The 15,093-nt window shown below is 47.2% G+C and overlaps 1 protein-coding gene across 20 annotated transcripts in view; it reads left to right on the top strand.

Annotated features, from left to right (window-relative positions):
• The window catches only part of APBB2 (amyloid beta precursor protein binding family B member 2), a 365,427-nt gene that overhangs the window by 283,946 nt on the left and 66,388 nt on the right, over positions 1–15,093 (top strand). For all 20 annotated transcript variants that reach the window (XM_064584403.1, XM_064584412.1, XM_064584409.1 and 17 more), the window contains 2 exons: positions 8,072–8,218; positions 11,429–11,556. In XM_064584403.1, the coding sequence (XP_064440473.1) occupies positions 8,072–8,218; positions 11,429–11,556 (275 nt within the window). The remainder of the gene's footprint in view (positions 1–8,071; positions 8,219–11,428; positions 11,557–15,093) is intronic.

Raw genomic sequence — 15,093 nt, 5'->3', positions numbered from 1 at the left:
AAAAAAACTGCCCTTCCATGAGCAACCAACATGTCTGTGTCCCCTTATTTCATGCTGCCATGTTAGGGGTTACTGCTTGGTGTCTGTTCCTTTACAGGCTCCTCGAGAGTGGAGCTATGCCTGACTCATTTCTGTCTCCAGGAACTAACAGGCACTCAATAAATGTTTATTGACTTGAATATACAGTTGTTATTGTCCTGCAGGGTAATTAGGCTTAAATGGTAAGTCACTCGCATAAATGAGTGTTAATTAGGATTACATGTGTAATGCTAGACGAAAGTGTAGCTTTCCTCTAGGAACTTTTTTAGTTTTTTAATATCTATAATTTAGTGTTGCTGTGGATTCGAGTATCACTTCCCTCTTTGTCATTGCTCCTCAGTAGTCACAGAGCTCTGACCTTGATCCCGGCATTGAAGGAGCCGCTTTGTGGACGTGGGCTCATGGAAGCACCACGTTCCCTGGTGCCGTGCACTGAGCTGGCTCGCCTGGACAGAGACGAGCCTGGACCTTCCTGTCCAACAGCTCAGGTTCCCTTGTCTTTCCCCTCCCCCCATCCCTGTCCCCCCGAATAGTCCCAGGACAGGCCCCCCCAGTCCCCTGCCTGCATGTTCTCCTCTTGCTTGTCCTCATTAAAGCTCCGGGAAAGGAAACGTAGACCACCTCCAAGAGAACAAAGAACGAAAGGAGAGGGCCTCCTGGATCGAGAGAGAGAGAGAAAGAGAGTGAGAAGAAACTGAACATTTGCTACAGGCCAGCCACGTCCCCTTTCTTATTGACTTTGGAGCTCCTGGAAGCTCTGGGAGCCTCAGTTACCACCATTTTTCACCTGAGAACACTTATATTCGTGGAGGCTGAGCACCCACTGATGGGGATGTAGGAATTCAAACCCAGGACTATCTGGCCGGTAGGAACCAAGGCTTTGTGCTGCGTTCTGTCCCTCCACACGTGTGTTTGGAAGCGGTCTTCCCCAGGCGTGTGTCTCTATTAATATAGGACTCAAGAGAAAATGAAGTGGAAACATGATGTGTGTTTCCAACCAAGATAAGACAACTTGATTTCAGTGCGGAGAAGGAGAAATGGGAGAGAAGGACGCCTCAGGCCAAGAGCAGTGTCCCTGCTAATTCAGCCATGATGCTCATTCCCCTAATGCCAGTGAGGACTAAGGGAGCAGCAGAAACTCTGCCCAGTTACTCCTCACAACATGTGACAGGCGGTTGGGAGACAGGGATTTTTAGTATCAGATGAAGAAACTGAGGCACAGATTTTTAACTAACTTGCTCAAGATCACGAATACTAAGTGGCAGTCTTGGGATTTCCACCCACATTTTACTTTCAGGACCAGTCTTAGGGACAGCATGACTTTGGGTGAGGAAAGGGGTCTTAGAGACCAGAAGTGACTTCCCCAAAGTCATGACTTAAATCCAGATTTGTCTAATGACACTGTCTATTCCCTGAACCGCTTCTCATGTTTGCCATTTTGGTAAAGAGCTATTGAAAAATGAACATTGGGGCACCTGCCTGACTGGCTTGGTCAGTGGAGCATGTGACTCTTGATCTTGGGGTTGTGAGTTCGAGCCCCACATTGAATGTAGAGATTACTTTAAGAACAAAATCTTGAAAAGAAAAATGAACATCAATCGAAGTGCAAATGTTGGGAGGTTTTTTAAATTTTGAAAAAAAGTAAGGTTAATTAAATATTTGATTTTTTTTTCTTACTGAATATTTTGGCTCTCCCCATAGTCTGAAACAAATGTTTATTCCCAGAGTTGATAGCATTGAACATCATCATCTCCGAGCTTAAGGAAAAGTGGTGGTGGTTGTAAACCTTCCCCGCCACACGGGGGCAGCACCAAACAGCGCAGGTTGTTCTTGGCGGCTTGGTTCCTGGGGAGGACGAACTGGGTTATTCCCCTTACACATGGTTCCTCTTATTAAAGCCGTGGGGACCGGTGGTGAGGTTTTGTGGATCAGAAACCAAATTACAACAGCAGCAAAACTGCACAAGGAAAATTACTTAAATGCCTTGTAATCATATAGTTAGGACTCTTGTTTTCTTTTTATCAGCGTGACAAACAGTATATTTCATGTACCATTGGCATTTCTTAGCCAAGAAAAATACCCTTGAATTTTAGTGAGCTTGTTTAAATTGAGATCCAAGTATTCTTGAACTAAAGGGACAAAAAGCAGCCAATATTCTTTTTTACCTTCCTTGTTGTTAATAAATTCTTTTGAGTATTTACAGGCTGTAGGATTTTGTAGCAGGCAATTAAAGAGAGTGGGAAAATGTGTTCCTGGCTTCTAGTTTTAAGGGCATATGACCATCCCGCAGTGTTTTACTGTTCACCTCTGCTGGGATCACCAGATGCTCAACTGATAGCAGCTTCTGTTGATCTTGAACCCTATTTCCGCTTGGGCATATCACAGTAGCCCATCCAAACCTCCATTTTCCACACCAGAGGCTGAATTCACTGGAATTTGACTAGAGTGACTATAATAATTTATTATCCAAACTGGGACCCTATTGAGAGTAAAAGGATCCACTCAGTAATTTTGCTAGAACAACAAACATAAACCAGAACTGTCCTGGGGACAATTGGAACGGGTGGTCCCACTCACTACAAATCATATCCTTTCATTTTCCCCCCTTTAATGACTCCAGCTAAGATTTATTGTAGCACTCTGTTCATTTGCTCTTTCCATTCAACAAATGTTCACTGAGTTTTCTTTCCATTTTTATAAATGAAAAAAAGATTGGGATTTTATAAATCACTTGGCAAAATCACAGTACCAGTAAGTCAGAGCTAAGATTTTAACCAGGCTGTCCCTGCTCTGGGCCATATACACTCAAAACTATACCAATGTTGCTGACTGTTCTTGAGCCTTTTTGTGGATGTAGCCCCATCTGACCCTGTCCTTCCAGTAAAATCTCAAGCATGTAGAGACTGGTTAAGAGTGGGAACCCAGACAAAAATGGACAGGGAAAGAAACAACAAATGTTGGAGAGGTTGTGGAGAAAGGGGAACCCTCTTACACTGTTGGTGGGAATGCAAGTTGGTACAGCCACTTTGGAAAACAGTGTGGAGGTTCCTCAAAAATTTAAAAATAGAGCTACCCTATGACCCAGCAATTGCACTACTGGGTATTTACCCCAAAGACACAGATGTAGTGAAAAGAAGGGCCATGTGCACCCCAATGTTCATAGCAGCAGTGTCCGCAATAGCCAAACTGTGTAAAGAGCCAAGATGCCCTTCAACAGATGAATGGATAAAGAAGATGTGGTCCCTATATACAATGGAATATTACTCAGCCATCAGAAAGGATGAATACCCAACTTTTACATCAACATGGAGGGGACTGGAGGAGATTATGCTAAGTGAAATAAGTCAAGCAGAGAAAGTCAATTATCATGTGGTTTCTTATTTGTGGAACATAAGGAATAACATGGAGGACATTAGGAGAAGGAAGGGAAAAATGGGCGGGGGGAATTGGAGGGAGAGATGAACCATGAGAGACTATGGACCTGAGAAACAAACAGGGTTTTAGAGAGGAGGGGGGAGGGGGGATTGGTTAGCCTGGTGATGGGTATTAAGGAGGGCACGTACTGCATGGAGCACTGGCTGTTATACAAAAACAATGGATCGTGGATCACTACATCAAAAACTAATGATGTATAACATAATAAAATTAAAAACTACCAAAAAAAAAAGAGTGGGAGCCCAGAACCCTGAGTTCTCCACTTACTGGCCTTGTGCTTCATTCTCTTTCCTCACCTATAAAATGGGTACACACAAATAATTATTTAAAATAATAGGGTTATTAATAATCAAATAATAATCCTATTTGATTATTAGATTTGATTAATTTGATTATTAATAATCAAAGGGTTAAAATAAGGAGTAAATGAATTAATACCTTTGACATTTGAACAATGTCTTGTTTGTTGTGTCAGATGATACAACTATGCTGTGCTATTTTTCTGCTATGAAAGTAGGTTGGGATGATAAACCTGTTCTCCAAACTGGGAGAGTTTCCCAGTTTGACGCTGGAGGAGAGCACTAGAGGAGTGTGATACTGTGATGTATAAGAAAAATATGTATTTAGTTGTTAAGATATATTTCTCATATGTTTGGTCTTTGGTTCCTGGCTCACAGCTCCCCAAACCCTTGGAATTTCCTAAGTGCTGAGAGTGAGTAAGGGTCTTTTGTTATGTGAATAATGTGATGTTTGGAGAGCACCTAAGGCTGGGGGCTGCTCACCAGGGGACCCCACCAGGTGTTTAGAGAGTTGAACTTTCAGCCCCACCCCTCAGCCCCCCACCCCCTGGGCTCCTGGGGAGGGGCGAGAAGGCTGGAGATTGAGTTCCATCACCAATGACCAGTGGTTTGATCAATCATGCCCTTGTAATGAAGCCTGCATACGAACCCCAAAAGATGGTGAACATATGCAGATTGGGGAGAATAGGGTTGCCCGGAGCAGGTGTGGAAGCTAGTAAGTAAAATGTTTCTGAGTTCTGTGAGCTGCTCTAGCAAATTAATCAAAGCTGGGGAGCGAGTTGTTGGAACCTCCAATCTATAACCTGGGCTTGTGACTGGCATCTGAAGTCGGAGGGGGGAGTTGCCGGGGTACAGTCTTGTAGGACCAGCCCCTTGACCTGTGGGATCTGATGCTGTCAGCAGGTAGTGTCAGAATTGAGTTGAACTGTAGGACCCCCAGTCTGAGAACTGCCTGGTGGTGTGTGGACAAACCACACACTTTTTTGGTGAAGGCGGGAAAGCCGAGTTTTTCATTAGAAGGTGGGCGGTAACAAGATCAGAATGGCAGGCTGGGGTGGGTTGTGGCGCTGTGCTTTTACTGACTAGCAGGGAGGTTGGTGAGCTACACGGTGCTTCCTGCAGGAGGCAGAAAGGGACACTTAGGGCAGAGCCCCTGGAAGTCGTGAACAGGGGAAGGAGGGCTGTGGTGCATGGAGCTGACGTATCCATCGGGAGAAGCACAGCTTGGTCTCAGGCGAAGGGGACAGAGCTGCAGACTTTTTTTTTTTTTTTTTTTAGTTCAAGCATATAATTCAGCGGCTTTGAATATATTCAGAGGTTCACATCCCCCACTGCCGTCAGTTGTAGAGCATTTTCATGACCTCACAAGCGTCCTCTGTCCCTTAGCTGTCACCCTCTGTCCTTGGCTCCCACCTGTCTACCTCCTGGCTCCATGGATTTGCCTACTCTGGACACTTCGTATGAAAGGAATCCTGTATCAGTCCTTTCTTTTTATTGTCGACTTGGCTAGAGATGGTGGAGAAGAGCTGGGGATAGACCCCCCCATGTAGGCTGCCCAAGGGGTCACAGGCCAGAAAGGCTCTGGATGCCCTGGAGTACCCCCTGCGCTCAGGGCCCCCAGGGCAGCGGGCAGAGCGGGCAGAGCCATCTTACCTGCCCTGGGCTTTCTTCTTCCCAGACCATGCTGTGGTGGCCGGGGCCAGGTATGTGGTGACCTTTGATGGCCAGGTGTGGAGCCTGGGTGTCCACTGTGGCCGTCTGCTGCTGGCCAAGGACTTTGCCCATGACACGTTCTCACTGACACTGAACCGGGACTACTTGGGGCTCCCGTCCCTGTCCGTGGAGCTGAACCGTACCACCCTGGTGCTCTACCCGAGCCTGAAGCAGGCCAGCTGCTGACCAAGGCCGCCCTCAGCGGGTCCCCAGCCGGCCCTGGTACCTGTGGGCCTCCTCTTCCCCTTGGGCTGGTTTCCCTGCAGCAGATGCACAGGCACAGATGAAACGTGAGGGTGTCTTCCAGGAACTTCCCTCAGGACACGGAGTGCTGAGTAGCTTTGGCGGCTGTCCCAAGGACCTTCTCTTTTTGGTGTCTTTGTAGAAGGCATCGTATCCACCGTCACGCAGGGCTGGTGTTCTGTTCCGGGTGGTTTTGCAGATACCTCCCTGCGTCCCCTCTAGGACAGGAGGATCTGTGTGCTGTTTCCTTAAATAGATTGTCTTTGGTATTTTGGTGGGGTTTTTTCCCCCCTTGAAAGTGTGGTTAGCAACTCAGGCAGGAGGCAGCCGGTAGGGGCATGGGCATGAGACAGGGGAGGTTGAACTGAACCGAATGTGGTCACTTTGGGACGGTGTGTAGCATTTCCTCCTTTGGTTAGCGGCGAGTCCTGTTCCCTTGCTTGGTTCTTGAGTTTGGCCAAGAAGGAATTCAGAGCCAAACTCACGCAAGCAAGCATTTAACAGTGTTCAGAGCAAAAGGACACTGTAGGTGGGCTAGCAGGCGGGCCGAGAGGTGGCTGCTTCATAGGGGGTCAGGGTTACTTGGTTTATAGACTTGCATGAGTTATGAGGTCAGAGCGAGGGCCATCTCGGGCCGAGGGGGACTCCCGTCACCTAAGGGACTCCTCCCACCGGTGGGGAAGGGGAGGTTTGGGCCCTATGTGGTCCTTGTTGGAACTGCCAGGGCAGCCATGCCCTGCAGGGGGTGGGGTCAACACCTCAATGTAAATGTGGTATAATGAAGCCAGAGGGTACTCTAGGACTGTGGTTATAGGAAAGAATGATGCATGTTCCTGGGGTTTTGCCCCACTGTTTGCGTTCCGGAGATGGTTGGCAATTTCTGCCTTTTCAACAGCCGGCCAGCCCTGCTCAGTGCTCCTGTCTAGCCAGCTGCCTCCTCTATCAGTCTGATTATGAAGTTCACTCTGGAAACTTTACAAGATAACTCTGAGAGCCAGCCTGCCGGCTCCCCCGACCCTGCAGACACGTGGCCCCTTGTCTGCCCTGCCCCTGCTGGGGAGGTAGGCGGCTTCTTCAGCTCTTGTGCAGCTTGGGAGGGACCCCCATTCCGGCTACCTGGCGTCCCTGGCAATTGGCAGCAAGCAGATCTGTGGCCGAATTAGCCCTCGCATGTCCCATGAGTTTCCCTTTTTTTATACATCTTTGATTTTTCTTGTTGTAACATGCATATGATACTTTTTATATTTTGAAACAATTAGATGACTGAACTTTAGAAAGGAAGGCAAGGAGTGTGAGATCAAAATATCTCGAAAGGATAAAAGAATAGGGTGTCTCGCAAGCTTGTGCGTTGTGCAGGCTTTCAGGATTTGGTGCTAATTACAGATGCTATGGAACCTGAGACCTAGTATCACAAAAGCACATTTTCCCCATCTTCCCTCATTTCTGGGTACGAGAGAATACATTTTGCTTCATCATTATTAGAAACAAGTGCCAAACATGTATTTAATTCTTTCTCTCTCCCATTGTCTTTTTCTGGGTATTTAACACATAGCAGATCTCATGGGTGTTGCATTTCTTACTATTTAAAAAAAAAAAAACCTGCCTTATCATAGATAAAGGAGCTTAAAAATCCTCATACTCATTAGCCCTGTAATTCTACTTCTAGTAATCTACTCCAAGAAAAAAATCTGAACACACACACACATATACAGAAAAGTAGGCAAGAAGGTATTTATCACTACATTTTTTAAAGATGTTATTTATTTATTTAACAGAGAGAGAGAGAAAGAGAGCGCAAGCAGGGGGAGTGGCCAAGGGAGAGGGAGAAGCAGGCTCTGTGCTGAGCAGGGAGCCTGATGTGGGGCTCAATCGCAGGACCCAAGCCAAAGGCACATGCTTAACCAACTGCGCCACCCAGGCGCCCCATCACTACATTTTTTTAAGAGCAAAAGGCAGGGGGCGCCTGGGTGGCTCAGTCGTTAAGCATCTGCCTTCTGCTCAGGTCATGATCCCAGGATCCTGGGATCGAGGCCCAAATCGGGCTCCTGGCTCAGTGGGGAGCCTGCTTCTCCCTCTCCCTCTGCCTCTCCCCCCTGCTCATGCTCTATCTCTCTCTGTATCTCTGTGTCTCAAATGAATAAATAAAATCTTAAAAAAAAATAGCAAAAGGCAGTCACAATTTAATTTTCTAGCAATAGAGGATTCGTTTGCTGGATTCGATGATCGGGCCATTATGTAGTGATTGCAGATGCATTAGGCATACCCGGCAGGGGATCTTGGTAAGTCGGTGGAGCTCGGCCTCGGTCAGTGCGTGCCTTCATGCCCTGTGCTTTGTCTTGCAGTGTTTCGCTGTGCGCTCTCTGGGATGGGTGGAAATGGCAGAGGAGGACCTCGCCCCTGGCAAAAGTAGCGTTGCAGTCAACAACTGTATCAGGCAGCTTTCTTACTGCAAAAATGACATCCGGGACACAGTCGGCATCTGGGGAGAGGTGAGTAACACGTGGAAAGAATTAACGGCAGGCTCGCTCACACTCTGCTGTGCTTTGCGCACCCCAGAGCTCTGCGAGATGTGCTACTGAGGGAATTTATCGGGTGCATTTCCCCAGAAAGACAGGTAGGGTGGGCGTGGTGTACCCTTTGATTTATCTGTTCACTCTGCCAGATCCCGGTGAGAACTGGGCCCTGGGAGAGAACATTTGTCCATGTCTACACGACAGGGTCTGACCGGGTATCCCCAAGTCCCAGGGATGTATGGATGGGTGCTAGGGTCCAGAAACCCCTAAACTTGCATGCAAAACTGGACACACCATTATATAAGGAGGAAAGGAGATGTTCTCTGAAAGTATGTTCTCAAAGGGGAATGTGACCCTTACACATACACACAAAAATGCTGATGTCCCTTGTATTCTAAAAGTTGATGCATTATCCTTTTATAACACATTCTGCTTTATTTATAATCTGAAAATCAATATTATACCTGAGTTTTTAGAATTGATAACTATATATTCTTTCTCCCTTTGAACAAAATAATTCTGCTTTGAAATGTTAGTTGACGTCATTTCAGGAAGGAAAGTAATAAGTAAAAATACCCAGTTCGTGTAAAAATCATGTCAAACAAGAAAAGCTACATGCCTGCCATGCTCTGAGACCAATAGAACAGGTATATCGAAAGCGTCTTGAAATAGTGCGTGCTACGTGAGCCCCCTGCTCTCGAACCTTGCCCACTTCATACAGAGCATTGGCAGCTCTTGGATGGGGCTCTTTGAAGCCCCGAGCAGCACTATCGTAATGGGAGGGAGGGAGGTTCCCAAGGCTTCCCATGGAAGAGTCTATGTACCTTAGAATGGGGCTGAGCTGCATTACCATCCAGACTTTTAGATCTCAAGCATGGGGAGAAAGAAGGAAGAATTTTCTCCTGTCTAAGAAAAGGACGTCTGTTTGGTATCTGCCTTTACCATGCTTTCACTGCATTACTTCCCACCTCCCACCCAAATACCCAGACATGTCTTTCCCACCAGATTATCTACCTGCCTTCTCTCTCCTTCAGTCAAAATACTCTCCCACCAAAAGAACAAATCTCAGCTAGGATTTAGAAGAAAGGTTGGCGTAATTCATACTAATGTGTGAATGGCTGATGAATACCACCAAGTACTTGCCACCAGGTACTTAGAAGAGCTTAGTAAGATTCTAAAGGAATCTCCAATTGGCAGGATACCTACAGGAGCGAGAACTTTGTATGGGGATATAGGGCGAGGGGGCAGCCATGCCTGAAAATCCTCTGTGTCTTCCCACCTAGTTAGCCCCACTAAGCCGCTCCTATTTTTCTCAATTCTTCCTTCTTCTGAACAATAAATTCTTCAGGCAGTGAGTGCTTCTAGCTCATGGTGTACAAAGTAGAGCTCAACACTGAGGGTGGGGAGCTCTGCCTTTTTGCCATGCCCCACCACATCCAGCACAACTCCTTAAATGTCTGTTGAGTGGCTAACTGAAAATAAAGCCATGACCGTCGGATGCGTGTCTCATCTGTAGATGATAGCTGCGTCAGCGTCGCTCTTTTGGTAACAAAAACCGATTGGCAAGACTTTACGGTGGTCAACCAGGAGCTGCGGTGTGTTGATGGGAAAAGCGATAGGATGAGCCTCGGAAGATGTGTATGTGCTGAATGAGTCTGCAGGAGCCACGCCGTATTTTCGTTCAGGGACACGCCACGCTCACCCAGCCATTCTCATGTTAGACTGCCCGCTGGACGTCGTCGTTGGTTCTGCCCAACAATGCAGGGAGGGTCAGTCGAGTTAACCCATGAAGACAGTCTCTGTGACCTTTGGGAGGACCGGTGGGGGTTTCTAAGCAGAGTTAGCCCAAAGGAAACACAACACCCTGCTCAGTGAGGGGGACCAGGCCTCCCAGTGGGTGACATCCCGTAAAGCGTGAGAACAGAGGCTTTCAAAGTCTGTTAGTGTCTGCAGGGTGTTTGCCATGAAGCAGCTGCATGGAGATGGGGTGGTGGTGACCAGGTGGGAGTTGTCCTGGGGGCCGCTCACTAGCGGGCCTGGCGGAAGGTCTCTTAGGCTGCGGTCAATGCTTCATTCCTGGGGGAGGGCAGAGAGAGGGGAGGAGGCACCAGACATCTATCAGTTCTCCCAAACAGCCGTCAGTTCTCCCAAAGCGCATCACCTGCTTGCCACCAGCAGGACCTGGGACCTGCCCCCTCCCCCGTTCCCAGCTCTCCGGGGCTCAGCGATCTTGCATCTCCTGAAGACCGCCAAGCGGCTGGCCTCACCTGAGGCTGGAAGAAAGGAGACAGCGTCCCTTAGTGAACAGCAGATGTTTAATAATTTCTCAAATTATGCCCGAGGAAGTCCAACAAGAATAAAGTTGAATAGTCTAACGTTCTTGCCCCCAAAGAGCCGCCCATGTGAGGAGACAGGAGCAATGCAAGCGATGAGAAGCCTCGGTCTCCCCCTGCATCGGTATTACGGTAGAGCCCTTGTCGCTCAAGGCCTCCCAGCTTCTGGAGCAAGTTGCCTAACCTTGAAGCCTCAGTTTCCCTACCTGTTAATTGGAGATAATAACACACCAGTCTCTCAGGGCAAGTTGGAAGGATTGCGAACAGTGTGCCCCAAGCCCGAGGCATAACATCTGAGATGTGATCAAGTTCTAGAAACGTTAGCTGTCGTACTACCAAGCGAGTCACAAGTGCACCTGCGATTGGTCAGCCAAATCACCTAGATGTGAAGTGCTGTCAACGCCAAGAAGGGATGGAATGGTCGTGGTTGGGGGAAGGCCGTCAAGGGCAGGCCTGGTAGGGTCTGGCCAGAGAGGAAGGGACGGAGACACAGGTGATGAGAATGACAGGCTTGGCGTTAGTGAAAGACCAGATTCTCCAGGGAACCACCCATTAGCCTTTTTTCTCAGAGCCAAGATTCAGAATTGTAAATAATTAAAAACAAGAGCCGACCAGAAGGCAGGCTGGGGACACATTTCAGAGGGCGTGGAGAGGGAGAGAGGAACTAGGTAAGTATGAGGCATACGAAAGATTTATGCATATTTTACTCAGGAGAGGATGTTGCCCTCTTAGGAAAACAAATTACAGACTCAAAGGGTGGCTTCCTTTGACCATTGCAATGATGTCCCTAGATAATTGTGTCACCAAGCATAGATTCCTGAGGAAGAGAGCCTGTTTTCTCGTTGACTCCCAGGGGAAAGACATGTACCTGATCCTGGAGAACGACACGCTCAGCCTGGTGGACCCCATGGACCGCACTGTGCTCCACTCTCAGCCCATCGCCAGCATCCGAGTGTGGGGCGTGGGCCGCGACAATGGCCGGTGAGTACCCGGGGGTGCTGCCGTCACCTGTCACCTCAGCATTGAAGCGTCGTCTCGCTGTTGTTGCCCATCACTGAACATCAAAGGGGACGATAGACTGTCCTTAGAAATGTAACAAAGGAAAGCACATCTCTCTCCTTGCCTCCTAAACCCTCCCTTCAGGGTTTCTGAACCTCAGACCTGTTGTCAGCTCTGGATCCTGTCTTCGAGTTCTGCGTATTTCTCCCCCTGCTCATGCTGCTCATCTCAGTTGCCAACTCACCCAGGCTCTCTGGACCCCTGCCCTTCTTTTTGCCTCTTCTCTGCAGTCTGGGCTCATCTTGGCCATTTCAGAAGCCCTCCTAGTGGTGCTTCCTTCCTAGAGGGCTTGCTTGAAGGGAGAGGTTGCGCCACAAGCTTTAGATCATTAAACACGGTGAGCAGGAACTTCTGGGGTTTGGGGTGAGCCAAACTTCGTTACCATTTGAAATGCCCAGTCACGTCAAGATTCCTTCCGTTCGGTGTGTTTCTCTGAAATTCTACTGAAAATTTGTTATTTACAGCAAGTGCTTCTTAGACGTGTGCTGAATTATCTGTTCTCCAGGATGACTGGAAATAAGGAAGTTCAAATACATATATATTCTAAATAATGAAGTGACGGCTATTGCAGACATCATCCTTGGATACCATTGTTAAGTAATTGGGCTACGTTGAATGCATTTAGCTCTTAAATTATAGCCCGTCTTTGGCAACTCCCAAAGTACCCAAGGATCTCCTAGCATTTAGGGATCAGGTATAGGATAATTAGTTATTGCTTTGTTGAAAATGGACAAAAGGAGGTAAAAATCCCAGACGAGAGAAAGCTGACCCTGCTGGGCTTGTGGTTCCATTCCTGGGCATTCTGGTTTATTGGGTCATGAGATCCTCTCTTGGGGGCTCTGCCTTGGCTTATCCCACCCAGCCTTTGGCTACCAGGGCTGGGCATCTGTGGGTTCGGTAGTCTTCTGATGCAGTTCCAAGTCCCAAACCAGAAAGAAAAAATGGTTACGCACTTCTCAGTCTCAGAACAAGCATTTTTGCTATAACCAGGCATAAGAAACGGTCTGCAAAAGAGAAAGCTGAAGTGTCTTCTGACCTCTGATTGGATGAACCTTCCTGGGAGCACAGTTGTGTCTTTGAGCTTCTGTCACAGAGTGATGAACGCGGTGGCAGTTGGGCCAGGTGCACGGGGGGTGGGCGGTGGCGGGGGGGCGGGATGAGTGGGTAATTTATGCGTACACACCTGTCATTCACTTGCTTGGCAAAACTGTAGCGCTGCAGTTGATGAGTTGACATGAATTGATGAATTTTACAAGGAAAATACCTCATGATGATGTTTGCTCATCATTAGAAATGTTTAGTCTTAACGAAAGGATGTAAGATGCTCAGTCTTTCCCTGGTCCGTGGCCCCCAGGGTTGTTTTTAAGGCAGGAGCCACGGTGAGGATCATTATGTACATGTACAACTAGATGGGGTTGTGTTTTCTTAAGGTTAGGCTGTGAGCAGATTTCACTGGTGACATTTTCATGCTACCCAGTTTTTTAAAGTGAGGCCAAATGCCACAAGTTCAGAGAGCAAAGGATTCAAACTCCAGCTGACAAAATTATCCAAGCTCTGAGCCTCAGTTTCTCTCATCTGTGAAATGGGGCTCATAAGGGGGACCACAAGGCATGTGTATATATGCGCTTTTGTGTGTGTATCGTAACTGGTACAGTGATGGAGACGTGGCGAATGCCTAATGAATGTTAGCTCTTGATTCGTGGAGGGAACATACATGAGCAGCTACAGCTAATTACATGGCTTTCTTTCAAAGACAGGGTGAATATGGGAGGGGTCAGACCTCAGGGAGGTTTCGGAGACAGTTGATCATTTGATACAGGGGATGAGGGGCTGTTCCTCATGAGTTCAGTTATCCTACAAGGCAAGAAGAGCCCCCCACCGCTGCCCCCCAGTGACAGCAATGTAAATTCGGTTACATTACCTTGCTTATGTTTTTGAAATGTGGGCTGGGTTAACCATGTTTTTCAAACCACTTCTTACTCTTACTCAGTGTTAACAGGTAAGTATAATTTAGAAATTCCCTCAGGGTTCCACAATGGCTGTCAGGACCTCAAGTTCCTGCATTGGTTTGGGGGGTCCTAGAGTTGGATTGCTTTTGGAAGCAATAAATTTTAAAAAGTACATTTGCCAGTGAAAGGTTCTGTTTCTCCCCATTGGTCCCCTGAGTTTTCCCTTCCCTAGAAGAAGGGGCGTTTGTATTCCTGCTTTTTTTTTTTTTTTAACTTTCTTTTGCTTTGATTCTTTTTTTTTTTTAACAGCAATTTACAAGAGCAAATTCAATTTGTAATGCTGCAAAGGAAAGGGGTTTTCACTTTGCATGAATAAAACATAAAAGCATTTCATTTTGCTTGCAAAAATGAGCCCATTTTGCATTCCTTTGTAACTTTACTTACTGAGAAAATGGAATCTCTTAGGGGATTTCTTTTTTTTTCCCTCTCTTTCTTTCTCTCTCTGAATTCTGAAAAGATATGTTTAATGAAATGTGAGGAAAAGACAGTGTGACGAATGCAGCCCTTAACATATCCAGCCCAGTCCTGTAGGTGCCCAGCAAAGACTTGTTGATTTGATTTATAACTCAGGAGGCACAGTCCTTGGAACTCGGGCTGTGTGTTCTCCTCCGGTGAATATCGAGATAACCACTTTCCTGATAATGCCAGTGCTAGTCCCTTACATGACCATGGACCTGACCCTCTGCTTGATGCTTTGCAAGCAGGCGCTCCCGAGATTCCATTTTCTTTCTTCCCCTCTAACCTTGTAATAATCTGCTTGTCAGTTAGTGGTGTCAGGTGTATGCAGAAAATCAAAGCAGGGCAGTGTATTAGTTTGCTGGGGCTCTTAGGGGATTTCTTGAGGTGGTTCACATGAAGAAGGAAAGTACGTATACCAGAGGCTCGAAGTAATTTCAGAATTTATAGTTATTTTGGGTTTAGCACTATCTGAAGGCATTCAAGTGGTTTTGATTTGCTCTGAAGAAATTGCTTATGGGGAGAGTTTACTTTGGGTGAGGGGGGTATCTGGCTGTAACACCCCATACTGATTTCTGAACATAGGGGACTTTTAACAGGGACTCTCCGCTCCCCTTGTGGCAGATATGGACCCGTCTACTGGGAAGGATCTGGGCACACAGATCCCTGTGTACGTTGCCAACATGCAGTAGTATCTGCTGATTCCATCTGTTTCCCGTGAGAAAGGAAAGTGGGTGGGGGGTGCAGTCAGAGGGTTTTAGACCCCGGAAGTGGCATTTTCCTGAGTGACTTCCATGGCAGTGTTCCATGGGGCACTAATGAAGTAAGACGTTCATACGCTTTCCTTGAGGGGAAAAAAAAAGAGATTCTAGGGTCATTTGGAAAACTGGGTTAAACAGAGTGCAACAGGCCCCTTTACTCTGGACCCTCCTAGAGGTTTTCATGTGCTGATATTCACTGGGGCCCTTTCCTTCATGGAAATGTAGTCACATGG

The sequence above is a fragment of the Mirounga angustirostris genome, unplaced genomic scaffold (assembly GCF_029215605.1).
Source record: "Mirounga angustirostris isolate CCGP_5_RB_7025 unplaced genomic scaffold, mMirAng1.0.hap1 SCAF_2, whole genome shotgun sequence".
Classification (NCBI taxonomy): Eukaryota; Metazoa; Chordata; class Mammalia; order Carnivora; family Phocidae; genus Mirounga; species Mirounga angustirostris.
Note: the sequence above shows the minus strand (reverse complement) of the source record. Positions and strands in the feature narration are given on the sequence as shown.